We start from the raw sequence: 26018 nt of genomic DNA, 5'->3' as shown, positions 1-26018 counted from the left end.
GTATATATTAAAGAGGTGAGGTGACCGGGAGGAGCCCTGTGGCACTCCGCATGGGATAGGCTGTTTGACACCGGTTAGATCCCTCAGGCGCACCGCTTGGGAGCGATCCTCTAAGAAGGACTTTACCTTCCTGTATGCCGGCCTGTCCGACATTCTCGACCAAGATGTTATGGTCGACCGTGTCGAACGCGGCCGTCAGATCCACTGTCTCCTGATACACTTATGTACGCATTTAAGATTCCTCACACAGACTTTTGGGCACTTCACAACATGGGCCCCACCTACTTTAACAGTTGTTTCTCCTTCCACAAACCACTTAAACACCTCCGTTCCGTAGGACTCCTCCTACACATCCCACGCATACACGCAACCAGATCATGAGGAGGGGTGTTCTCTTGCACCGCAACTAAAGCGTGAAACGGCCTCCCTCTCAACATTAGAGCATCCTCCTCACTTTTTCCATTCAGCAAGAAGCTGAAAACCCAGCATTTAACCAACCTTCCGTAGGCAGGGCTAGGCACACTCCTGCTCAGCACCAAAATACCTTTGCAGGTGATAGTGCGCTTTACAAATCTATCAGAACAGGCCTAGGCCTATGCTTGAAAATAAGTGAGTCCAGGGCCTCTTCTGTGACTCAGAGGGACACATCATCATTCTAGGCATGGTTTACTAATCCCTCTCATGTAAAGTTCAGCTTTGTTTTGAAATAGACCTATACAATTAAAAGTGAGTGTCACAAAGGGGAGATATTTTGTTTGTCTTTGACTCCTAAAACCCTGTCCCCGTGCTCCCAACTCTCCTCAGGCGGTCAAGCCCCTGTGAGAGGCCAACAGCCATGGACCTCCCCCACACCCCCCTCAACATTCTCCCTTGTGGGATTCCTTCAGAAGCACAGTGATGGCTCCTGCGGGACCATGATGACTCCGAAAGTATGTTAAAAAAAAATGGCCCCTTGGCCCATAAAGGCTAGAGAGTCCATACTCCATATTTTTATTTTTTATTTTGTCACAGCCATTACAGGGCTCTGGGATTTGGTCCCCTGAGTCCTTTAATGACAGCCCCAGCTATTTTCCCCATGTTTTAGACAGCCAATAACTTTGCTTGGTCCGTTATCACTCTGTATGAATGCCCGCAGGGAATGACTTTGTTATGTGAATTCTCACAGATTACTGTTGTAGGCAAGGCTTTTGGTGTTGTTTACTCCCTGTTACACCCTGGGTTTGTTGGGAAATGCTGTCCCGATTTCTCTTTCAGTGTTACTCAATTTAGCAAGTTGTAGAAATTGGCCTTGTCCTACCCCAAAGGTCTCTCATTCTTCCTTAAATGTGATAAAGGAGTATTCTGGGCACACATCTGTCAGAGAGAGGCCCTCTTGCCACTGCCCCGTTGACATGTCCAGGGCTATGTGTATGGTTTTATCCACTCCAAAGTCAGTGCTTTAGAAAACTGCGATCTCTGCATCACTTTGGCGACTGCCGTACCCCATGCTGTTGTTACTCATTGAACTGTTGCTAGTAGTTTCATGGTTTTATTCTGGCCTTGTATTAAATAATGGTGTAACTTATCAGTCTCAGTCAAACTGCTCAGTACAAGTTTTCTCCCAGTTATCCCCCTCCTTGCACCACTGGGCTGCAAGATGGAGTTGTGCGGCTCTATAATGTAGCTCCATATCTGGTAGTCCTATACCTCCCTATGTCTTATCCCATTTGATGTGCGCTAACTGTACTCTGCTCTTTTTGCTCACCCATACCAGGGAAATCAGTAGTCTATCCAGTTCTCTGAATGTTGCCCGATGGATTTTGTTAATAGAACTCTGGAGATTGTAGTGTAGAGGCATCTGGGGAGGATGGCCAAGTTTGCCAATGCCACTTCCACCATTACTGATATTGGAAGCCTATTCCAAAATCTAATTGAGTTCTCCAGCCCTGTATGTACCCTACAAATGTTGTTTATATCCTGGCATTCATCCGAGCTTTTCTGGAAGTAGCCGAGCACATGATGCCAGTGGAAATGGTACTGCGCTTGTTAGGTTCCAATCCGTACAGGCTCCCAAACATTTGCAGGTTGTGGAGCAGCTTTGGGATGGCCTCTCTAAAACTGGTAAGGTATACCAAGGTATCGTCAAGGTACATGGACACTAAATACGATGCGTCACCTATCACCATTCCCCAGCACTTCATATGTTCCTGGAGTCATATAGCCAAAGGTTTCATCGCTAGTGCAACAGCAGTTGGGAAATCAGGCAGCCCAGACAAGTACCTCACGCTATTGGCCACTGTTCTGAAATATATGACCCCCTCTTGACTCTGGCCACCGGAGCTGTATATAGTAATTAGATTCAATCCCGGAATCTGGGACCAAACCCCATGGCGTTCAGCACTGTACACATATAAGACTATTCCAGTATGTCAAAAGCCTTTTCTAAGTCCAAAGCCACCTAGGCTGCCTCTAGGTTGGTTTCTGCCACCACGTCCATGACGAGGTGGAGCTACTCAATTTTATTTCTATACTCCAGCCTGGTATAAATCGTCACTTATCTGAGTGCACCATGGAGGTCATCACTGGAAGGAGCCTGTTCTCTAATGGTTTAGCCTACAGTTTCACATCCATATTTATCATCAAAGGGTGTCTATAAACCCCTAATTCCACTGGATCCCTATCCGGTTTCAGCAGCAGCAGAACCAGGGCCTCACGCATGAAATCTGGAAGTCTATAATGATTGTAGGCCTCGTTTGGTCCCTTGTCAACGCAGGTATAGTGAGAGCCCGCTGAAAGTCCTCTATATATGTACATGTGGCTTTTAAAGGTTGTAGTGTAGAGGGTGTGTTTAAGTATTAATTTTTAGTATCAGTGCTAGCCACCTGCGTGTTGACTTGTGAAACATCCAGACCAGTGACAGACAAGATATTGGTCAGGGGGCGCTCCTTGCACAGGAGCCAAGCAAGTATTTTACCTGGTCTGCCGCCCTCCATGTGCAATTGTTCCCCATAGTCTTATCCCATGAACCTGTCGAGGGCCTCCAACTTTTCACTAACTGTCCTGTCTCCACCAACCTACACTTTTGAGTCTGGGTATTAGCGCATGGAGTGTTGATAATGTTTCTTCTTCCCCTTTGAGATCTTGTTGAATCTGCACCCCATAGATCTTGCCCATATATTTTCTGTGCCGCACCACCCTAAGAGCATCCCATTCCGTGACCCTAATGGAGCGAGTTGGTTATGTTGACAAGCTATTTTTTTGATTGATGCACTGGGTAAATTGATGTCTGTTGTAAATATTATAAAGTTATGGCAAAGGCAGTAGACCTAGCTTATGTATTGTGAAAAGCATCTGCTAAAGCCAGTAAGCCTCTAACAGTGGGTTATCCATAGATCTCACAGATTACCATAGTAGTAGCCAGCGGTTTTGGTGTTGACCACTCACTCTGACAAACGCTGGCTGTTCTTACTATGATGATTCCTGTTAGGCCCTATAGAGAGAAGTTGTATATTTGTTTTCAAACTGTATGTTTTTACACATTTGTTATTTTATAACTGCATGATGGTTGTCAATTAATGGTAAAAGCTTTAGCTGTTATCGGTTCACTGTGAAATGGTTTGAGAGATTAATAGATTTAGTCTGTTTACTATGAAATGTTATGACAAAGCCAGTATGCCCGATCTACCTGTTGTAAAAAGCATAGGCTTTTATGGGTGAATTGCTATTACACTGTCCTAAAGCCTATAGGCAGTTATTTTGTACTTTGAATCTTGCAAATTACAGAAGTAGACAAGGGTTTGGGTGTTAGTCACTCACCTGAACAAACCATATATGTAGACTATTTGCACTATGATAAGCATTATTAGACTAAATAAAAAGGGATTTTATGTTGTTTTGACAACTATAATTTTCTGCATATCTGTAATTTTATTACTGTATGTATATCTAATGGTTGCCTTGTGGGAATGCTTATGCCCAACACAGTAGGTCAGAATTAGTTATGGTGACAAGCCAATGTTAAGGTTATAGGCATGACTGTTTAGTATGAAATGCTATGAGAAAGGCAGTGGGCCTAACATATTGATTGTGAAAAGCTTATGTTAAATCAGTAAGCATTTGCGGGTGAATTGTTATTACTCCGTATTACAGCCTACAGATAGGCATTTCAATGCAATTACAAACTACTGCCTTAGGCAAGGGTTTTAGTTAACCCCTATTACAAACCAGTGGTATAGATTTGCACAATGAGAATTCTTAGATCCTCCTAGGCGATTGTATTTTGCTTTGCCAATTGTAATTTTTTTAAATTGTTTTGTAATTTTATGACTCAGTGCCTTATGGTTGCTTTGTTAGAAGGCTTTTACTCAGTACAGTCGGCCTGAGTTGGTTATGGTGACAAGCTAACAATAACAGTTATAGGCATGATTGGTGTGTTGGAATTAGCCAGATTCGATAGGTCTGATCTGTTTAACAAAGGCAGTAGGCGTGATTTATTTACCATGTAGCACATATGTTAAAACCAATAGGTCTTTAAATGTGGATTATGTTTTCACCATGTTAAAACATGCAGTCACACATTTTATTACATAAAACTTCTCATATTACTTTAGTATGGAAGAATTTTGGCGTTAGTTACCTCCTTTGACAAACCCAAGGGATAGACTATTTGCTCTGTAATTATTCTGCCATAACATCTTTTGAAGGCCTGATGGGCTTAGCAGTCCTTCGGGATCTTATAGTTAAGGATCATCATTAAAATATAAATATATATATGTATTTAAACATGATTATTTTCCTTTTAGGCCATAACCAGAAAATTACAATTATAAGATATTTAAATGATTACCTTATGTTTTTTTAAAATATTTTAGATATGGTTTGTTGTATTGGGTTTTAGCCAGACATATCTCTCTGTCTATAGTCTGTTGTCCAATTCTATGAGTGCAATAGGAGGAGCTTATTGTAAGTGTAATAGTATTTAACCACGTAGTGGGTCTCTGCATGTCCTGTGATCAAGACCGGGGCAACCCGGTCGAGACGTGTCATGCTGTTGGAAGATTAAACAAAGCACTTGAGAAAACGCCTACTGTGTGGTGGTCCGTTCCTGGTCGTTTTGGGGAAAAGGAACACTTGATATCAGGACTGTGGTTGTGATACTATTCCGGCGGTTCCGCTGTTACCGCGGTTTCAAACGGACCCCTCTTCGTAAGTTGCCTGACTGAGTAAAGCGGATATCGTCATCGACGATTGGTGTTCAACTCGGAAAGAGTAACTAGAGCCAGTCCCCGTAGTCACAAGAGGAAGAATTTCACAGCTGCTCCGGTGTATCCCATTGGAGCGGAGTGGAGGGATCCAGGAGTCGGAGGACTCCGCTAGGACTCTGCGAGCAACCCGGTAAATCGGAGGTGAGCCGCGGTTGCAGCCTATGCGATCATTGACTTTATAACACGGGTGAGGAGATTTGCAGTATTTGAGATTTATTTCTGAGCCAGACTAACATTCTTTTTGCTCTGTTCGATAAGTGGATAACTGTTTCTTTAAGTTCGAGCCGATATGGTGACAGCAGCGGACGTGCTCTGAGACCGCGAGGCGGTGGCGGACTCTTTATTTCTTAATCTACTAATCTACCATAATCGATTGGGAATAAAAAAGACACTAATATAAATACAGGGGACAAAATTGACATGAAAGCTATGTTGAAGAAATTGGAGAAGCTTCAGTGCACTGAGATTACAAAGTGGTGGGAGAAAAAAATCCCTGGAGAAGTGCAAAGAAGTAGGTCAAATCCCTAGGGGGTTGCGGGCTCTAATTGCGTCATCTTTTGAAAATCCCAACCCCCTAATGTTACAAGAATGGGCTTTGAATTACCTGGATGCCTCGATGAATATGGTCTGCATTTTAATAAAATATGCAGAGATTTACAGGGTAGAAATTGTGAAACAGATCGATACACTCAATCATGAATTGGATGCCTTGGAACAACAAGAGGCAGTGAAGAAAGGAAGGCAAGGCATCAAAAAGCACCTGGACAAACATGAAAACATCATTAAGGAGCGCAAAGTTTTAAATTTTGCACGTGATAAAAAAGATTATGAGGCAGGAAGAATCTTCACTTTCTCTAAAAAAATCGAATCTGTTAAAAGGCAAGCTCTTGGCACCAAAACGATAACTGTTCGGGCACAAGACAAAGAGGATATCATTACATCTGATACTGATGCCAGCTCAATGGTTAGTAGTGGTGAGTCGGATGAAGGCTGACCACCAGCTGAACGGTTACCATTACTGACAAATGTCACCCCTTCGGAGGATTTGGGGTTTATCATAGAAGACCGGAGGCATACATTGAGACAAAGAATACCCCAGAAAACCAAAATGGCTGGCCAAACGAGCGCAGAAAGCAGAGGCGCAAACGGAGGAGGCAGCAGAAGACGAAAGAGAGGGAGGGGAAAATCAAACCCGGAGTGATAGAAGCAGCTGCTGATACTACAAATAACACGGTGATTAACTTGACCAATATTGACCTTGACGCTGCTGAAGTCCAACTTTTGGCCTTGTGTCTTTCATTTTGCCCAAAGAATGGGTTTAAATACGTGCAATCACGAATCGATCTTTTTAAATTTATACGTAAATTGAAATTGATCAAATTCCAAAAAACGAAACAAATCGAGTGGCACTGGTACTAGGATAGCGGCTGAGAATCAATTTCAGGCATCAGATGTGTCGATGTTGAAAACAGTGTATTCGCTGGCTGGACATACTGAAGATAATGTTGTTAGCACACAAGATGAGCTTCACCAAATGGGGATTGCCAGCACAAATCCAGCATTAAGCCCATTTCGTCCACCATCAACTTTCATCCCAGTCATGCCGAGGGATGCCATAGACATTTTTAGTGACTGTGTCACTGAAGACCTAAAGGAATTGAATAGAAGTGTTGTTTGTCAAAATAAAAATTGAAGTTACAATAAACAGCAGTATTCCAAACTAATGTGTAAGATCAATGAGAACAATAATGTAATAGTAAACAAAGCAGATAAAGGTGGGGGGGGAATATCGTGCTCTGGCCTCGTGATGACTATTTGAAAGAGGCCAGTGAAACCTCAGTGACCCCTTATGTTACAGGAAGGCTACGTTCAGTGAGCTGAAATTCGTGAAAGATCTGGTATTCAAGGAGTTGCCGCAATGGAAAAGGGAAGGCCTGATTAATAAAGAAGAGTATAATTTTTTGAAAACAGATTATCCATATACGCCAACATTGTACTTTATACCGAAAGTGCACAAGCAAATTAGGCCTGTACCTGGTCGGCCCATCATCTCTGCTTAACGTGGGTTACTAGAGTCCATGTCGAAATATGTGGATTACTTTTTAAGAGATTTTGTGGAATGCCTTCCTTCATACATTAAAGACACTGGCCACTTCTTAAGCAAGCTAAGAGAGATCATTTGGAGTGAGGAATACTGTTTTATTGTTATGGACATATGCTCCCTGTATACAAGCATCAATCTTGATGATGGTTTAGGTCCTGTCCAACAGTTTTTTTCCCAGTAGGGACGTTAGGTTTAATGAAAATAACAAAATGCTATTGAAAATGATTCAAATATGTTTGACAAACAACTACTTCTTATTTAACAAAGAGGTGCACCAACAACTCCGGGGTGTGGCTATGGGGGGCTTGTTTCTCCCCCAGCTATGCATGCTTGCATGTTGGCTGGTGGGAGGAACATGTCCTAGGCCTCATCCAGGGTGACCTCTTCAGTAACAACATTGTCAGGTGGTGGAGATTTATAGACGATGTGTGCGTGATATGGCAGGGATCGGTTGAGTCTGCCAAAGATTTTGTAGATATTATCAATAGAAACAACCTTAATTTGGAATTTACCGCTACCATTAGCAGAGAGAGAGTTGAATTCTTGGATGTGGAGATATATGTTAGGGACAATGTTGTCCACACCAAATTGCACAGGAAGGCTACTACTGGGAATTAAACACTGCATTCCAGTAGTACCCATCCTAGACACCTGGTTAAGAGCATCCCCTACGGGGAGTTCTTAAGGATAAAAAGGATTTGCAGCAATGATAATGGCTTAACTGACTGTTTGAATGATTCTGTGCAGAGATTTTTCTCACAGGGTTATAAGATGGGTGATCTACAGATGGCTTTATCTAAAGTACTTAATAAGTGAAGTGACAATGATCAATGAAGAAAGGTGTATAACACCTAGTGAAACAAGGTATTCTCGAACTGAAAAGTCAGTGGTCAGACTGATAACTACCTTTAGTTGTCATGAAAAACAGGTCAGAAAAATCATTAATAAAAATTGGCGAATTCTGAAGTCTGACATTACACTTGCCCCTGAACTACATGCTCAACCAGCCATTACATTTAGAAGGGCTCCCACGATGAGGGATCCCCTAGTAAAATCTAGTCCGGAAGTACGAGACGCAGGCAACTGATTGTCCAATAGAACAGAATTCTACAAGTGTAGTTCCTGTAGGGCGTGTAAATTTGTTATTAATAAACTAGAACTCCTTGATGCCTTTTCTTCTACCCCAGTTAGTATCAAAGGACCCTTTACATGCAAGACAGATTATGCTGTCTATGTCCTAGAATGCATGTCAGTTAAAGTACATAGGTAGTACTAAGCTCCAGGTTTTTAATCGCATTTTACAGCACCTACTTGCTATTGTTAACTCGGACTCTAGTTATCCTGTGGCGCGTCTTTTTGAATTAGTCCATCAGAACAACTTGAAAGATCTAAGTTTTTTTGTAATTAACGCAGTCCCTAAATCAATAAGAGGGGGCAATAGAGAGAAAAAGCTGCGACAACTAGAGAGCCAGTACATATTACAACTTGATACTAAAATGCCTAATGGATTGAATACTGGAGAAGATTTATACAATTTTTTATGATATCCATCTCATCATCATCATCTATCATTTTGCTGCTATTTCCTGTACTGTGATACTTTTTTATGGATGAATGACTTTTTATTGGAATTTTATCTTTACTTTTATTGTTTTTTTAACTGGTTTTCTGGTTTTACTGGTTTTTATTCGGTGTCTGTGAGGAGTGGGGTTCCGGTAGATTGTTGTTTGTGCACGAGTTTAGTATTTATTAAAATTATTCTATTTTAATGGATTTTATAATGAACATTAATTAGATCAAAAAGATTTTTTCCAATTCTGAGCTAGTTTTGCACATATTTAAGACTCCGCGATTATGTCTATATGATTGTCTGCTTTTGGATATGACATTGCATCAGCACTTTATAAACTGATTGATTCTGGATTTTGAAATAATTCTGCATTAAGCACTTTACTGTATATTGAATAGTTGAATTATTGGCGTCCTTGACACTTGCTTCATTTATTTATTATTAAGTATATGCTAGCTACTTATGAATTTAATAGTAGAGTTGCATTTATTTAATTTATTTCACTATTTTTTGGTTGGTACACATTTCTTTTAATTTCAATAATTTTTTATACACTTAGCTCGTACTTCAGACTTTAGAAAGTATATTGGATTTTTTGGTATCATGATATATCCATGTTTTGGTAATATTTATTCCATTACGTGCAGGGGCACTTGCCAAGTATGTCTGACATGTATTTAATCATGATTATTTTGCTTTTAGGCCATAACCAAGATATAACAATTATAAGATATTTAAATGATTACCTTATGGATTTTTTTTTTATATTTTAGATATGGTTTGTTGTATTAGGTTTTAGCCAAATATATCTCTCTGTATATAGTGTGTTGTTCAATTCTATGAGTGCAATAGGAGGAGCTTATTGTAAGTGTAATAGTATTTAACCATGCATTGGGTCTCTGCATGTCATGTGATCAAGACCGGGGCAACCCTGTCGAAATGTGTGATGCTATTGGAAGATTAAACAAAGCACTTGAGAAAAGGCTTACTGTGTGGTGGTCCGTTCCTGGTCGTGTTTGGGAAAAGGAACGCTTGGCATCAGGACTGTGGTTGTGATATATATATCTCCATGTAGATGCAAAGAGGGCCTATGGGAAGCCTTCTTCTGCCCACTAGTCTGTCTGAGTTTCATTTACACTCTACTTCTATGCATGGCAGTGTACTGCATGGGGAAAGGGTTTAGTCCACATCAGTCTTTAGCTATTTTGCCCTGTGAATTACGCCATTTTCTGATCAGGTGCACATACACTGAAAATGAGAGCACTTTAGTCTCGGGGGCTCATTGAACAGTCCTTTGGTTTTCAATTTCAATGTACTCTTTTTGTAGTTCAACTTTCATTTCTTTGCCTCTCCTCATTTTATTTTAAATTTTCTTAAGAGGATACCACAGATCTCAGGCAGTGCTTACAGGCCACTTTCTTGCTACTCATTTCATCTGTAGTGCACCGCATTGCACATGGCCACTTTCTGTAAATCAAGTGACCATTATCAAATGCTGTGGTCCATACCAGTATATCATTGTTTTACCATTCCAAAATGGCCAACATGTTAGTTCTAAATACAATAACCATGCTTGAACTTTAAAACAATGATAGTTTATGTTCAATACCACTAAAAGACAGACACCAGCTACTATGTTTAATTTAGTTACTGCAAGCATATGCCCGCCGTGTTTGAACAGCAGCATGTTTTCTTTTTCCTACCGGTATACTTTTAATTTATCTTGCCTGTATTATTAAGTTTTTGTTTTTTTATTGTGGTTGTATCAGAGTGTGAATGCAAGAATTGACCAATGGATGGATGAATGAGTGCAAAGACGAGTGCTTGTTTGATGAAGCATTGAGTGTCTGCACCCATCACTGAAAAAAAAGGTACTTTCTTTCATAAACCAACAATGCTTGTTGGCTGTGGTAACTTTAGAAGTGCAGTTTGTGAATTAAACTGACAGTAGCCCTTCCTTCACCCCTCCTTAGTCATCCCAAAATCCCTCCTATTTAATTGTAAGTATTCCCCATTTTCTGTCCACTTCCCTATCCCTTCCACAGCTACTACTGAAACGTTGGCATATGGATCCAGAGGTTGCTGCATCTCCGCACAGAAAAGATAGGAGAGGCGGATGCGTAGACTTTCACATGTAGGTTTGTGAATACCAAATAGTATATGGGTAGCACTGTTGTAGTGCTATTGAATGTACTACAAAATGCAGTTTGTGAATAGACACTTAAACTACACAACATGTTTCAGCACATTCTTCTAGTGTTCCTCCTCGCTACTCAAGTGTTTTTCTCATATTTCTTTTTTATTAAATCTTTTTATTGAAACAATTACACATCATCTGTATTTACAGGATACATAATGCAAAATAGACCGACAGGTTACCCACAAATCAGATATGTCATGATCATTAGCAAATAATAATTGTTCAGTTACCAGCTCCCCCACCCCCCCCAATTTTCGTCCTACTGATCATGTACAGTCAACGGGTCACATATCCTACCCCGATAGCTATTCCATTTCTCCCAGACTTTTGTCCATTTTCGGGGGCATCCCCTACTCTCGTAAATCCTTTGTTCCGCTTGCATACACCAGTCCAGGTCAGCCCTCCAATCCCCCAATGTCGGGGCCTCCACTGCTCTCCATTTCTTCTAAAATTTCTTTCTTAAACGAATATTAAAACATTTAAAGTATACTGGGATCATTGTTCTTTGTATCTTTTAAGCTCAACTGAATCCGTAAATTACATTTTAAGAAGCATTCGGTTTGTGCGCTTAAGGCATTTTTTTTTCCATTTTGAAATATGTACCCTGTGATTTTGTGTGGTTGAGCTAAGTGCATTTAAAAGCTCATGGATGTTGGTTGCTACCGTGCAGTTATGCTCTTAAATACACACTCTGTTTTGCAAAGATTCCCCACCATGTTCTTCACCTACATCCTCTAGCACTAGGTGCAGCTGCTTCTCAGTAAACTGATTCGTCCAGTTACGCTGTTCCTCCTGTATAGGTACGCTGTGCAGGCTGGGTATATTGGACTGACCTGGCCTCCTGTGATCTCTGCATCACTGCACTGGTGTGCTCCTAATTTGCATTGTTTGAATGTGGAAATGGTCTCTGGTTTCTGTGGTCTGTCACTCCATGTATTGCTTAATTTGCCAAGTGCTAAGTGTGATTTGCAATGTGATTTGTTTTTGTGCGACTTGGAAATTGTTTGCAGCAAGCCTATTTACATACAAATTTGCAGTTGACTGTTAGTAATCCCCCCCCCCCCCTCCAAAAATAATTATCAGTATTAGATTCCTTACCTTAGAATATCCCCAGGCGTCAGTCTGGATCTGGAAACTTTTGCGTAGCAGTACCCCTGCGCGTCGGTAGGCGTCGTCTGCAGGCGTCCCCTGCGGCTCCGCGTCCGTTGATGGCGGCGTGCGCCGTGATGACGCCGCCTCCTGCGCGCTGACGTCAGTTCTTTTTTCCGCGCCAGTTAGCGCAGATCCGAAGAGCAGTACTCCGGTCTTTTGACCAAGTTTTTTGATCTTTTTTGATCTCTGAATCTTCTACGGTGCCGGTAGGATGCCCGGTTTTAAGAACTGTGACGACTGTGACCGGACGATGTCGGTCACGGATCATCACCGACTCTGCCTCTGGTGCCTGGGCCCCGACCACGACGTGGACGCCTGCGTCGACTGCCGGGCCTTGACTAATAAAGCTAGGCGAGAGCGGTCCCGCAAGCTGCTCGAGCTCCGGGTGTCGGCCCCGCGTCGAGAGCGGTCCCGGTCCGGCCGGCGGTCGAGGGAGCGATCGAGGGAGCGGTCGCGGAGCCGTCACGGGCGCTCCGGGAGTCGTCACCATTCTTCTGGTTCCTCAGGTAGGAAGCACAAAAAGTCGGGGCGTCGTCATCGTACCCCCGACTCCCCCCGACGCTCGCGCGATGCGGCCGGGGGTTCGGGTAGCCCCACACCCACGGCTCCGCGTGAGTCGCCGACGCGGCCTGCTCCATACCCTGCGGTCCCTGGGCATGGCGCGTCCCCCGAGGAGATAGAGGCGTTCCTCGTGGCCATGAGGGCTCTTTCTCCTACGGCGGGTTCCGCGGCGCCTTCGGGCCCTGTGAACCCGTCTGGGGGCCCTAGCGGCTCGGGTGACCCTGCCTCGACGCCGTCGGGTGCTCCGGCCCCGGCGCCGCCGACGGCTCCGATCCCGGCGCCGCAGGGACCCTCGGGGTCGACGCCGGCTGGTCAACCGGCCTCTCCGGCGCCGATTCCATCGGGGCAACCCTTGGCGCCGCCCCCGCGCGGCGCTGGTGCTCCGGCGCCGGCTCCGGGCGGCGCCGTCCCCATTCCCTCTCCGAATCCGGACGCGGAGTCGGACCGACATCGAGCGACGCCGGGCTCGACGCCGATGGGGCCTGTGAACCCCGAGGAGCCGGTCTACATTGTTGACTCCGAGTATGGTGAGGATGTAGAATACGGAGAGGGGTGGGAGGGGTCCGAGGACCCTCTGACACGCGAGTGTCAGTATGACATGGACTGGACAGGTGACTTGGGTGATGCCAGTGGTCTGGATGACACCCCCAACCCTGGTTTTGTCTCGCCTCCTACCGTGGCTACGGAGGAGGGGGGCTGCCTATTCAGTGGTGTTGATGAGGGCTGCCAAGGCCTTACACCTTGAGCTCCCCGTCGCGGCCGTGAGGACTAACATCCTCACGAGGTCCTCAAACCGCAGTCATGCCCACGGGAGCCACTGCTGCCGTTTAACGAGGCCTTAACGGACGTTCTTTTGGGCACGTGGTCCAGGCCCGCTTCAGGTTCGTCTGTTGATAGGAACGTGGCCAGACGCCACCGTCCGTGTGCGGACGACCCTAAGTTTCTGTCCACCCACCCCACCCCTGAGAGTCTGGTGATCCAGGCCTCCACCTCCCAGACCGCATTCCCGTCGGCCCCGCCCGACAGGGAATCGAAGAGGTACGACCAGTATGGCAAGAAGGTCTTTTCGTCCCTGAGTCTGGGACTGCGGTCTTGCAACACCACGTGCCTCTTGGGCCGTTACACCCACTCTCTGTGGGACACGGTCACGGACCTGCTGCCTGAATGCCCCGCGGAGGTACGGGCTAAGCTCGGCAAGGCTATGATTGAAGGCCGAGACGCAGCAAGATATTCCATCAGGTGTGGTCTTGATACGACCGACTCGCTGGGCAGAGCGATGTCCACGACGGTGGCGATTCGTCGCCACGCCTGGCTGAGATCCGCCAACTTCTCGGCTAATGTCCAGAATGCTTTGATGGACATGCCGTTTGATGGCTGTCGCCTGTTTGGCGACAAAGCGGACCACGCGCTGGAGCGCTTCAAGGACTCTAGGGTCACGGCCAAGTCCTTGGGTCTCTCGACCCAGCGCCAGCAAACGGGTTCGTTTCGCTCCTTTCGTGGCCAAGGAAGGGGCGGTCCCACACGTGCTGCCAGCCACGCGCCGCAACAGAATTATCAACGCGGTGGCGGCCGTGGAAACCGCCGTGGTGGCGGTCGGGGACAGCGGCGAGGTCAGGCCACACCTCCCCCCGCAGCATCTGCCACTAAATCCTCCTAGTCCGAGCTTTCAGGCCCATGTGACACCAGTGGGAGGCAGGGTTCGCCATCACCTCTCCCACTGGCGCACAATTACGTCGGACAGGTGGGTGCTGCAGCTCGTCCGAAGGGGCTACTCCCTCCCCTTCGAGACAACACCTCAAGCCATGCCACCGCAGAAGCACCGTGTGTCGGGGGACCACTTGGCACTTCTGAAAGAGGAAGTAACGGCCCTCTTGGCCAAGGGGGCCATCGAGCGCGTTCCTGGGCCAAAAGTAGGACGTGGTTGCTATTCCCACTACTTTCTGGTACCCAAGAAGGACAAAGGGGGCCTACATCCTATCTTGGATCTAAGGAACGTCAACGGCTTCCTCCGGAAGGAGAAGTTCAAGATGTTGACTTTGGCTCAGGTCTTGGCTGCTCTAGACCCACAAGACTGGATGGTAGCGTTGGACTTGCAGGATGCGTACTTTCACATCCCCGTCCTGCCGGCCCACCGGCGTTACCTGCGGTTCACAGTAGGACTCGAGCATTTTCAGTTTATCGTGCTCCCCTTCGGCCTTACAAGCGCCCCACGGGTGTTCACCAAAGTGATGGCGGTGGTCGCAGCTCATCTGCGCAGACTGGGGGTCTCAGTCTTCCCCTATCTAGACGACTGGTTGTTGAAGGCGGGCTCGCCCCAGACAGTCGTCAGCCACCTTCAGATGACGGCAGATCTCCTGCACCAGCTGGGGTTCTCCATCAATGTGCCGAAATCACACCTGTGCCCCTCTCAAAAGCTCCTTTTCATCGGAGCGGCTCTCGACTCGCTGCAGTTTCGGGTCTATCCTCCGGAACGGCGAATCCAGGATATACAGGCTTTGATTCCCATCTTCCAGCCGTTATCCCGGGTTTCAGTCAGGTTGACGCTGCGGCTGCTGGGGCTGATGGCTTCCTGCATCCTTCTGGTGCATCACGCCAGGTGGCGGATGCGGGCTCTGCAGTGGGACCTGAAGTTTCAGTGGGCCCAGCATCAGGGCAACCTGTCCGACCATGTCTTGATCTCGGAGGGCACTGCGAGACAACTGCAGTGGTGGCTTACGGACCGCGATTGGGTCAGAGGCAGTTCCCTCTCCCTTCCCCAACCGGAGCACGTTGTTGTGACGGACGCGTCCCTCCAGGGCTGGGGAGGCCACTTGGGAGAGGCAGAGATCAGAGGCATCTGGTCTCCAGCGGAGTCCCGGCTCCATATAAACCTGCTGGAGCTACGGGCGATTCGTTTGGCACTGAAAGCGTTCCTCCCCTTTGTCAACGGGAGTGTGGTGCAGGTGTTCACGGACAACACCACCGCCATGTGGTACTGCAACAAACAGGGCGGGGTGGGGTCGTGGACCCTTTGCCAGGAGGCTCTGCGCCTCTGGCAATGGCTGGAACGTCAGGGCGTGACTCTGACGGTTCAACACCTGGCAGGTTCTCTGAACGCCAGGGCGGACGAACTCAGCCGTCGGTGCTCGATGGATCACGAATGGCGTCTGAACTCGGACGTGGCGCAAGGCCTCTTTCGGCAATGGGGAGAGCCTTGGTTAGATCTATTCGCCACAGAAGAGAACACGCAATGTCATCAGTTCTGCGCGTTGGAGTTTCCAAGACGGCACTCGCACGGCGACGCCTTTCGGCGCGAGTGGAGTTGCGGTCTGTTATACGCCTTTCCGCCTATACCACTTCTGCCCAGAGTGCTGAAGAAGATCAGGCGCGACCGGGCCCAAGTCATCCTTGTGGCTCCGGACTGGGCTCGAAGGTACTGGTATCCCGAGCTACTCAGCATGTCAGTCGGTCCCCCGATCCGCCTGCCCCTTCAGGAGGACCTTCTGTCGCAGCAACAGGGGACGGTCCTCCACCCGAACCTGTCCAGCCTCCACCTCCATGCGTGGAGATTGAGCGGCGGCAGTTGAGGCCATTTGACTTGCCTCCTGAAGTTTGTGATGTGATTCTGGCAGCCAGGCGTTCCTCCACGAAATCGGTATACGCCTGTCGGTGGAACAAGTTTGTGGCATGGTGCACAGCAAAGGCTGTGGATCCTCTCTCTGCCCCTCTTTCTGAGGTTCTTCTCTTCCTTCTTTCTCTTGCCCAGCAGGGCTCTGCTCTGGGCACTATCAAGGGCTACCTTTCTGCCCTTTCGGCCTTTCTGAGGCTGCCTGATCAACCTTCTTTGTTCAAGTCCCCTATTGTAACGAGATTCTTGAAGGGCATCACACACATGTATCCTCCTGTTCCGTTTGTGATGCCTCAGTGGGACTTGAACCTGGTTCTCACCTTCTTGATGTGTGCTCCCTTTAAGCCACTTCATTCCTGTCCTCTCCGTCTCCTGACTTTAAAGACGGCCTTCCTGGTTGCTATCACCTCTGCCAGGAGAGTGAGTGAGCTCCAGGCTCTTTCTGTCAAGCCTCCTTTCTTGTCCATTCATCCAGGCAAGGTGGTTCTGAGGACTAAACCTTCTTTCCTGCCCAAAGTAGTTTCTGCTTTTCACATCGGGCAGTCCATCACCCTCCCCTCCTTCTTCCCGCCTCCGCATCCTTCAAAGGATGAAGAGCGGCTCCATCGTCTGGACCCAAAATGTGCGCTTTCATTTTATATGAATCGCACACGCCAGTTCCGGGTGGATGACCAACTGTTTGTTGGCTACGTGGGTGCGAAGAAGGGACGGGCGGTACATAAACGGACCATCTCTGTGCATCAAAGCGTGCTACTCTTTGGCTCGGAAGGAGCCTCCTGTTGGGCTGAGGGCCCATTCCACTCAGGCCACGGCGGCTACTACTGCCCTGGGCCGGGGAGTCCCCTTGCGAGACATTTGCCAGGCGGCTACGTGGGCCTCGCTGCACACCTTTGCGAGGCACTACTGCCTGGACAGTCAAGTCCGGAGGGATGGCTTCTTTGGCCGTTCTGTCCTCCAGGACTTTCTGGTGTAGGAATGTATTGGTTCGCAGACCCACCACCGGGGTTGGTATTGCTGGGGTATCTATTCTAAGGTAAGGAATTTAATACTAACGTGTTTCTTTCAGATGAACAAGTTACTTACCTTCGGTAACGATATATCTGTAAGAAACATTAGTTAGTATTAGATTCCTTACCGACCCACCCATCCTCCCCGTTCTGCGAACTGATACCTAGGGTTAAGGACATCCCTTTCAGGGCCCTAGTTTCATATGGCACCAGTGTTGGTTCTCACATGGCTCTGCGTGTTCTGGCGCGGAAAAGCTGTGTGCAAAGAACTGACGTCAGCGCGCGGAGGCGGCATCTATATACTCCAGCGACGTCATCACGGCGCACGACGCCATCGACGGACGCGGTGCCGCAGGGGACGCCTGCAGACGACGCCTACCGACGCGCAGGGGTACTGCTACGCAAAAGTTTCCGGATCCAGACTGACGCCTGGTGATATTCTAAGGTAAGGAATCTAATACTAACTAATGTTTCTTACAGATATATCGTTACCGAAGGTAAGTAACTTGTTCATCTGGCCCAATGAGAGGTCTTACATTGGTCATACAATTGAATGCACTCTATCAAGAATGCAGCATAAACAGATACCCGAACTGAAGACTTGACACTAGTGCATTTTCGTAGTAAATGTATGATTGCTTGAAATCTGAAGGCATTGTTTACCTTTTGGATAGTTTCATGTTTTTTAACATTTTCAGATATTTTTGGAGCAGAAGAAAATGTTGAAGACTGGACTCAACATTGCTCAGTTTAAAACTCACGTTCCTCTTATCGAAGAAGAAACAATAGAATACTTCAAACGGTGGGGAGACAGCGGAGAGAAAAGTAAGCTTATATAATATATAAAATTGTAATTGCCGTTGAGGTGTCGACAAGTTTTTTGGCAAACCTCTTTATGTTTTTAAGTTATTCCTTTCAATTCAATAAAGCAAAAAAGTGATGCGAAAATCTAGCCAGGTGACCACTGGAAAATGGGCAAAATCTCCACTTTATTACAGTAAGTCACAGGCAAATTCAATTGTTTTTCTCCCCCTAGACCTGTTTGAAGCTCTTTCAGAACTAATCATCTTAACAGCAAGCCGATGTTTGCACGGAAAAGAAATCCGAAAGCGGCTTAATGAGAAGGTGGCCCAACTCTATGCTGATCTAGATGGAGGGTTTTCTCACGCAGCTTGGCTCCTGCCAGGTTGGCTTCCTTTGCCCAGCTTCAGGTAAAATCACATTTGGCTATACTGTAATTATACAATTGACTGAGCAGATTTTGTTGCACAGCATTTGTTTCTCACCTTGCAAGAGAAGAGTTTGGGGCTGAAAGGACAGAGCTTGCTTCTGGCGCTGTTTTGAAAAGCCAGCTGTATCAATAAACCCTGGTCAATTCAACACTACACGTGATATGTTATTTCCAACACAGGGGACGGATGTAAATGTTTCAGCCCAGTTTGAAATATTGAAAATATATAAGGTTAATCAGTTATTCGTGTTAATCATCGTACACCCATAGCTTTCATATAAACCAGGAATCCCATTTCTTTTACTCCCAACATAGGGCTAAATGCAGAAATGAAAGATCAGATGCCAATAATAAGAGTGGTTAGTATATGGGAATATATGGGGGTAGTCCCTTGACCTAAATCAACCCCATTACGTGTCCGTAAATAATTCCTCTGAACACCTTTCTTCACTTTGTGGACTTCAGCTGGACTTTTTCCTTTGACTTCAAGAATGCTCCTTATCAGTAATATCACTGACCATCAAGTGAATATGTCCCTCATTGTTGCTCTGCTAGTATTGGTGGGTAAGATTCCCCCTCCACATCATAAAACTAACTCCTATGCTGTTGCTCCTCGCTAAGCATAGAATTGCGAAGGCATGGATGTGTGGTCTCCCACGTACGGTCCAAAAATGATGAGGCCTATTGTGATGACATGGGAGAAGCATACTCCATCAACCTATCTATTAAAAACAGACCAAAAGACTTATAAGGTCCATTGAGGTCAGTCATATAAAGCTATAGGACCTATAACTACTAGTGAGATTTCAAGCCCTCAACATAACATTATCCAGAACCTTGCAATGCTGAAGACGATTAAAGCATACATATATACATGCCTAACTTGTAAATGTAAAATGATAGTTAAATATTTTGCATGCTACTACTTGCATTTATGTAATAGCCTGCCTTGTCACAATACAATAGCACTTCATTTCACTGTGCTACAAGTATATGCTAAATGCTTATTTTTATCCCCATGTATACAACTTGCCTGGAAATATTACAGATTTACTGTTGTGTGTTAGCTAACATAAAGTATTTTTTTAAAGAAAGATGGTCTGTATTAATTGCAACAGCTTAGGGTAATGTTTTCTTCGTTTGAGTGCAGCAGTCTACTTCCTCATTACCTTTTACCATAAACATAGGAGCTTGTTGTGTGTCACAACCAATGGACTCCTTTCCCATTATTTAATTTACATAGCGCTGTATGGTAAACAAGAGCTGGTGTCTCTGTCACAGAATGGGTAAGAGTAAGTGGCGAGAATCCTTGCCTTTAATAAATAATTTAGCTTTGTTTGCATTTGCCACCTAAATGCATATCTAACATGGAGGGTGGGAACACTAGATAAACATACTTATTTACAACCAGGAAAACTTAAGTAAATGCATGAATAGCTTATATGACTTATGGCTCTGAGCATCTTAATAGTACTTTCTGTTTTTTTCTGCACATACATTTCCATATTGCAACTCCGTGAACTCTCATTAGTAGACATATTATACAAGACCATCTTTGTGCTTTCATGTTCTCTAGAGTTCTTGACGGTGGCTAACATTTCTGACCCTGAAGAGCAAAGTTAAAGTGCACTGATAGTAGTTTACTCATGGCCAGTAATTTGTGTCTGATCTTACAGAGAATAGATAATAATATTTTTTTATTGTCATCTCTCCTTGTTCAGCTATATGTTTAGTTTAGTATTGTGACTTCTGAGTCTCCGCATCCTGTAGCATTTATTCAATAAAAATCTATTAATGCATTTGTTCAGTAATTTAGTTATGAATGTAGTTCACAAATACATTACTTGTACAAGATCCTTTCAAGGCAGGATGTCTCACTGATTTTGCTTTATACGTCTCTACCGTCAACTGTTCTAGCTTATGACAACACTACCGAGGAAGTCAACTTAGCTTTCATACATAGACAAACCTGTAAAGATATATGTTCTTTTCACCAAAGACATTACCTTCAACTGGTGCGTTGATTAAGTCATTCTGGTGATATCCATTTTAAGTTTGTATTCCAGCTCCAACACCTGCTTATAGGCATTTGCAATGTTGAAACTAGCAATTAGTTTCAACTGGAAGAATAGCAATGATAATTTGGAGGCAATACATTTATATTTTATTGCATGTGGCTTTAGGTATAGATTGTATAGCTGCTGTGACATTTAACTCCTCATCTGTAGGCCCAATATCTTTCAGGCTTGCAAAAGAACCACATTGGGGATGTGAACCATGCTCTAATGTTCAGATTGCACTAATTTGTCAACAAACGTATTTCTGTTTAATACCTCTTGCTTGCCATCAGCTACTATGGAGCCATGCTCCAAAACACAGTGGCAAACAGGCTGCTGAACCTTTTGTTTTTTAAATTTATTTTTAAATAAGTGGATCTACTTCTGGGGGTCACTGAGAACGTGCGCGCCCGCCTCGATCAGGGTGATATCGCGGCGCTTATTCTTTTAGACTTAAGCGCCGCATTTGACACGGTTTCACACCATGTTCTTTTGAATACATTGAAGACTGCCGGGGTGACTGGCTCTGCATTGGCCTGGATCTCTTCCTTTCTGAGCGGTCGCACATTCCAGGTTTTTTCTTCTAACTCTACCTCCTCTGTTCGATCGTCTGCGCATGGGGTGCCCCATGGGTCCTCACTGAGCCCTATGCTCCTTAACATCTATGTGAGGCCCCTGGCAAGCATTGTGGAAGACTTTGGTCTTTCCCTTTACTCATACGCAGACGACACTCATATCATTTTCTCTCTTTCTCCGGCTAAGGCGTGTGCCCCGTCTGCTCTCAAACTAGGGCTTAGCCGAGTGGCGGAGTGGATGCAGGCCAATCTCCTAAAATTGAACGGAGACAAGACGGAGGTAGTCATCCTAGGCAAACACAAACACCTCTGGGGCCCTCAACATTGGCCACCAGAAATGGACCCACTACCCCTGCCTGTTACACAGGTACGGAATCTTGGCTTTGTTTTGGATGAGTCACTAACTATGCGGTACCAAGTAGTCAAAGTGGCAGCCACCTGTTTTTCCATTCTATGGTGGCTTCGTAAAATCCTCTGGATGCTCCCGGACTCGACAAGGCGTACTGTAGTCCAGGCTTTAGTCATCTCGCTCCTGGACTACGGTAACGTACTTTACCTTGGAGCTACGGCGGAATCTCAAAGGAAACTCCAGCTTGTCCAGAACTCGGCCGCCCGTCTACATTGCAAAGTTCCTTGGAGATCCCCCATCTCTCCTTATCTTAAGGATCTGCACTGGCCCCGCATAGAAAGCAGAATCAAGTTCAAGGCCCTCTGCTTCATGCATAAGATCAAGCAGGGGCTAGCCCCAGCCTACCTCCAATCTCTCGTCCAACCTTACTCTCCTCCCCGCTTTCTCAGATCCTCGTCTCAAGGGAACTTCTCGATTCCACGTTTCCACGTTTTAAACTCGTGAGAATGGGTGGTCGTTCCTTCTCTTGTCTTGCCCCTAAACTGTGGAATTCTCTTCATGCCCTACTAAAACATGAGCCTTCCCTTACGAAATTTCGTAAAAAGCTTAAAACCTTGCTTTTTCCTCAGTGACGATTGCCTGACCCTTTCACTACTAACTTTCTGCTGCGCCGGGAGACCCCATGTGGGTAGCTGTGCGCATTATAAATCTAGCTTCAATACAATACAATACAATACTTCTCCCACCATGAGTACCTTACCATGTACTATTTCAATCTAATAAAATGGTTCCCTTTTCGCCATTATTTTAGATTTTACTCTCTACAATACCTCATCGCAGGAAATATTTCAGCTTAATGCATAGCTCTTTGATCTGTACATTTTGTATGCATTGCAAAATTAGGTAACTGCAAATGTACTTATATATATTTATATTCTATTTTTGTTTTCTGTTAATCAGAAAAAGAGACAGGGCACATAGAGAAATCAAAAATATTTTCTATGAGGTTATCCGGGAGCGGAAGCAGTCTGGAAAAAGGGAAGATGATATGCTGCAGACGTTGCTTGATGCCACATACAAGTAAGTTATAAAGAGTTTTTTTAGAACTTGGATGATTGCACAGTGATTGTGAGAAACTAATTTTGTGATTGAGGAACAGTATTCTGAAACTTGTAACTAAAAACGGGCAGTTTGAGCATTCATGTCACTTAAAAAAAACAAGAGTGAACTGAGAGTTGCTATTAATTATAGGTATAGACTTTTTAAAAGCAAAACATGCATTGAGTTATAGTAGAAGATACTTGTAAAGGGCAGTCTCTCCCATTGTCTTGACCTTTTGGTGATCAATCTTAATGCATTTCTTGATTTGTTCATGGTTGGTATTTTAGAAAACTCTTCTGGTCTAAAGTTCTGCAAAGCTTCTATGATTTCTTAGCCTTAAGAAGGAATTTTGTTTTCATTTAATCTAATGATTAGTCCTCCTGGTTTGCACCACACAAGGCAAAATTTACAGGGTAAATATATAGATATATGTATGGAATATATTTTGTTTATTGAAACTTTATTGATTTTACAGCTTTCAGTGAAAAAGCAGAATAATGAGTGCAGCACCAATACAAACAAGCACTGGCGTTGCCAATAGGTCTCGCAGTAGGAAAGTTGGAGCTATTACAATTGCAAATAACAATGCCTTTTATTTTGCATGTTAAAAACATAAAGGGCTTTGTCATTTACAAAACCAATATCTCCAACTTTCCTACTGCGAGACCTATTGTGCACTCCACAGTGTGTGTGAAAGTGGCACTGCGTGGGTGTGAGTGGCTTTGAGTGAGTGTCGTTGAGTGGGTGAGTGGCGTTGCATGTGTGAGTGTTTTTGCATGGGTGAGTGGCGTTGCGTGTGTGAGTGGCGTTGCGTGTGTGAGTGGCGTTGCGTGTGTGAGTGGCGTTGCGTGTGTGAGAGTGGGCTTGCGTGGGTGTGAGTGGCGTTGTGTGTCTGAAAGTGGTGCTGTGTGGGTAAAAGTGGCAATGCGTGGGTGTGAGTGGTGTTGCGTGTGTGAGTGGTGTTGCGTGTGTGAGTGGTGTTGCGTGCGTGATTGGCGTTGCGTGTGTGAGTGGCGTTGCATGTGTGAGTGGCGTTGCCTGTGTGAGTGGCGTTGCCTGTGTGAGTGGCATTGCGTGTGTGAGTGGCATTGCGTGTGTGAGTGGCATTGCGTCTGTGAGTGGCGTTGCATGTGTGAGTGGCGTTGCATGTGTGAGTGGCGTTGCGTGGTTGAGTGGCGTTGCGTGGTTGAGTGGCGTTGCGTGGTTGAGTGGCGTTGCGTGGTTGAGTGGCGTTGTGTGGTTGAGTGGCGTTGTGTGGTTGAGTGGCGTTGCATGTGTGACTGGCGTTGCATGTGTGACTGGCGTTGCGTGGTTGAGTGGCGTTGCGTGGTTGAGTGGCGTTGCGTGGGTGAGTGGCGTTGCGTGGGTGAGTGGCGTTGCGTGGGTGAGTGGCGTTGCATGTGTGAGTGGCGTTGCATGTGTGAGTGGCGTTGCATGTGTGAGTGGCGTTGCGTGGTTGAGTGGCGTTGCGTGGTTGAGTGGCGTTGCGTGTTAGAGTGGCGTTGCGTGTGTGAGTGGCGTTGCGTGTGTGAGTGGCGTTGCATGTGTCAGAGGCTAAATGTAGCACAGGGAGACCTCCAGCGGTAAGACAATCAAAAACAACTTAGAAAACATTTCACAGTATGAAAAGATCAAACTCATGAACGAGCGTGATACACCTCAGCTAAAAATCATGATAAATAACAACACACATTAGAAGTGAAACTGCAAGTACAGAAGGACCAGCTTTGCTTGTTTAAAACTCAGAGGCAAAAGAAGAGGATATATGTACTTATGACATATGCTCTCCCACTTCAGGCAGATGAGTGTAATGTGTAAAGCGTCTTGTGGAGCAACCATGTCACATGAGCAGATCGTGGAGTTTGAGGACTTATGCCATCCCGCTAAGAGTTGTGGCAACAAATGAAATAAATAAAACGGATACACCATGAAGCAGACACAGGGACGTGGACACCGCGCTAAGCCAAGAAGATAAAGAATGGCAGCCGAAGCAAATACAAACAAGCAGCAATTTGCCACGGCCTGCCTGCGAGGCTCAAAGTGTTAGAAGGCAGGTCTTGGGCAGAGGCAGAGTACTGACTTAGGAATGACTGTGAGGCGCATTGGTGTGAAGCACATCAAAGGGCTTCTCCTCCCCTAATTAGGTGAGGAGAAGCCGTTTCTGGAAACTGAAAGTACGGCCGGCCTGCGGCCGGCCATGAATAATTAGGGGAGGAGAAGCCCTTTGATGTACTGGGCTGGCCCTGAATGCGCATGCATGTTTAATCACGTGGTTCACGTGAACTGCATGAAAACCGCGGGGCTGAAAGCCCTTTGGTTTGACGATGTTTTCGCCACTTGAATTCTCGCTCCGCTCGATGCGCTTGCGCACATCGATAGGTCGCGAGACCTAAAAATTATTATTATTATTATTATTATTATTATTATTATTATTATTATTAACGAGTTTTATATAGCGCCCGGTTACCCTTGGGCATCCCCGCGCTGATCCAAGGGAAGACACTGCCACTGAAACACAAGAACTAGACAGTAAATAAATGGGTTTTTAAAAGCTTACGGAAGCGAAGAAGACTCGTTTCCGAGCGTAAGTACAAAGGCAGAGAATTCCATAGCATGGCCACATTCACAGAGAATCTTCTACCCCCAGTTCTTGCCTTCTTCACCCTCGCAACCTGCAGCAGACATTGATGGTCTGAGCGAAGGGAACGAGAGGCCTTATACGGCTGAACCATGTCCCCCAGAATGGGTGGACCTTTCCCCTGCAGGATTTTGTGGGCCACACAGAGTGACTTGAATTTCACCCTGTCTCTGACCGGGAGCCAGTGTAGCGCCTTCAATGCAGGGCGAGCCGATTGACGCTTAGGAAGGCCCATCAGGAGCCTGGCGGCCGCGTTCTGCACCTGTTGCAGTTTGTTCAGGGTAGATTCTGGAGCACCCAAGAACAACGCGTTGCTGAAATCCAACCGCGAGATGATAAGCCCCTGAATGAGCAACCTCCTGGAAGCCACTGGAAGGAGGGGTAGGATCTTCCGGGCTGATCGAAGCAGGCCAAAGCACACGCCAGCAGTCTTCTTAGCATGTGTTTTAAAAGAAAGGTCCTGCTCGAGCCATACCCCCAGGCTCTTGATCTCCTGCTTGGGGGTAGGCGCTGGTCCCAGACAGATGGGCCAGCTGCTGGGAGAAAGAGATGACAAAGAATTCCCCAGCAGCATCAGTTCCGTTTTGGAGCCGTTAAGCTTGAGGGCTGAGCTGCACATCCAC

The 26018-nt window shown here is 45.8% G+C and overlaps 1 protein-coding gene across 1 annotated transcript in view; it reads left to right on the top strand.

The window, feature by feature from the left end:
- The window catches only part of CYP51A1 (cytochrome P450 family 51 subfamily A member 1), a 132005-nt gene that overhangs the window by 44338 nt on the left and 61649 nt on the right, over nucleotides 1–26018 (top strand). The window contains exons 4-6 of the mRNA XM_086941847.1: nucleotides 18143–18269; nucleotides 18481–18655; nucleotides 22617–22736. Coding sequence (XP_086797973.1) covers nucleotides 18143–18269; nucleotides 18481–18655; nucleotides 22617–22736 — 422 coding nt within the window. The remainder of the gene's footprint in view (nucleotides 1–18142; nucleotides 18270–18480; nucleotides 18656–22616; nucleotides 22737–26018) is intronic.

This window comes from Lissotriton vulgaris, chromosome 10 (genome assembly GCF_964263255.1).
Source record: "Lissotriton vulgaris chromosome 10, aLisVul1.2, whole genome shotgun sequence".
In the NCBI taxonomy this organism is placed as follows: Eukaryota; Metazoa; Chordata; class Amphibia; order Caudata; family Salamandridae; genus Lissotriton; species Lissotriton vulgaris.
Note: the sequence above shows the minus strand (reverse complement) of the source record. Positions and strands in the feature narration are given on the sequence as shown.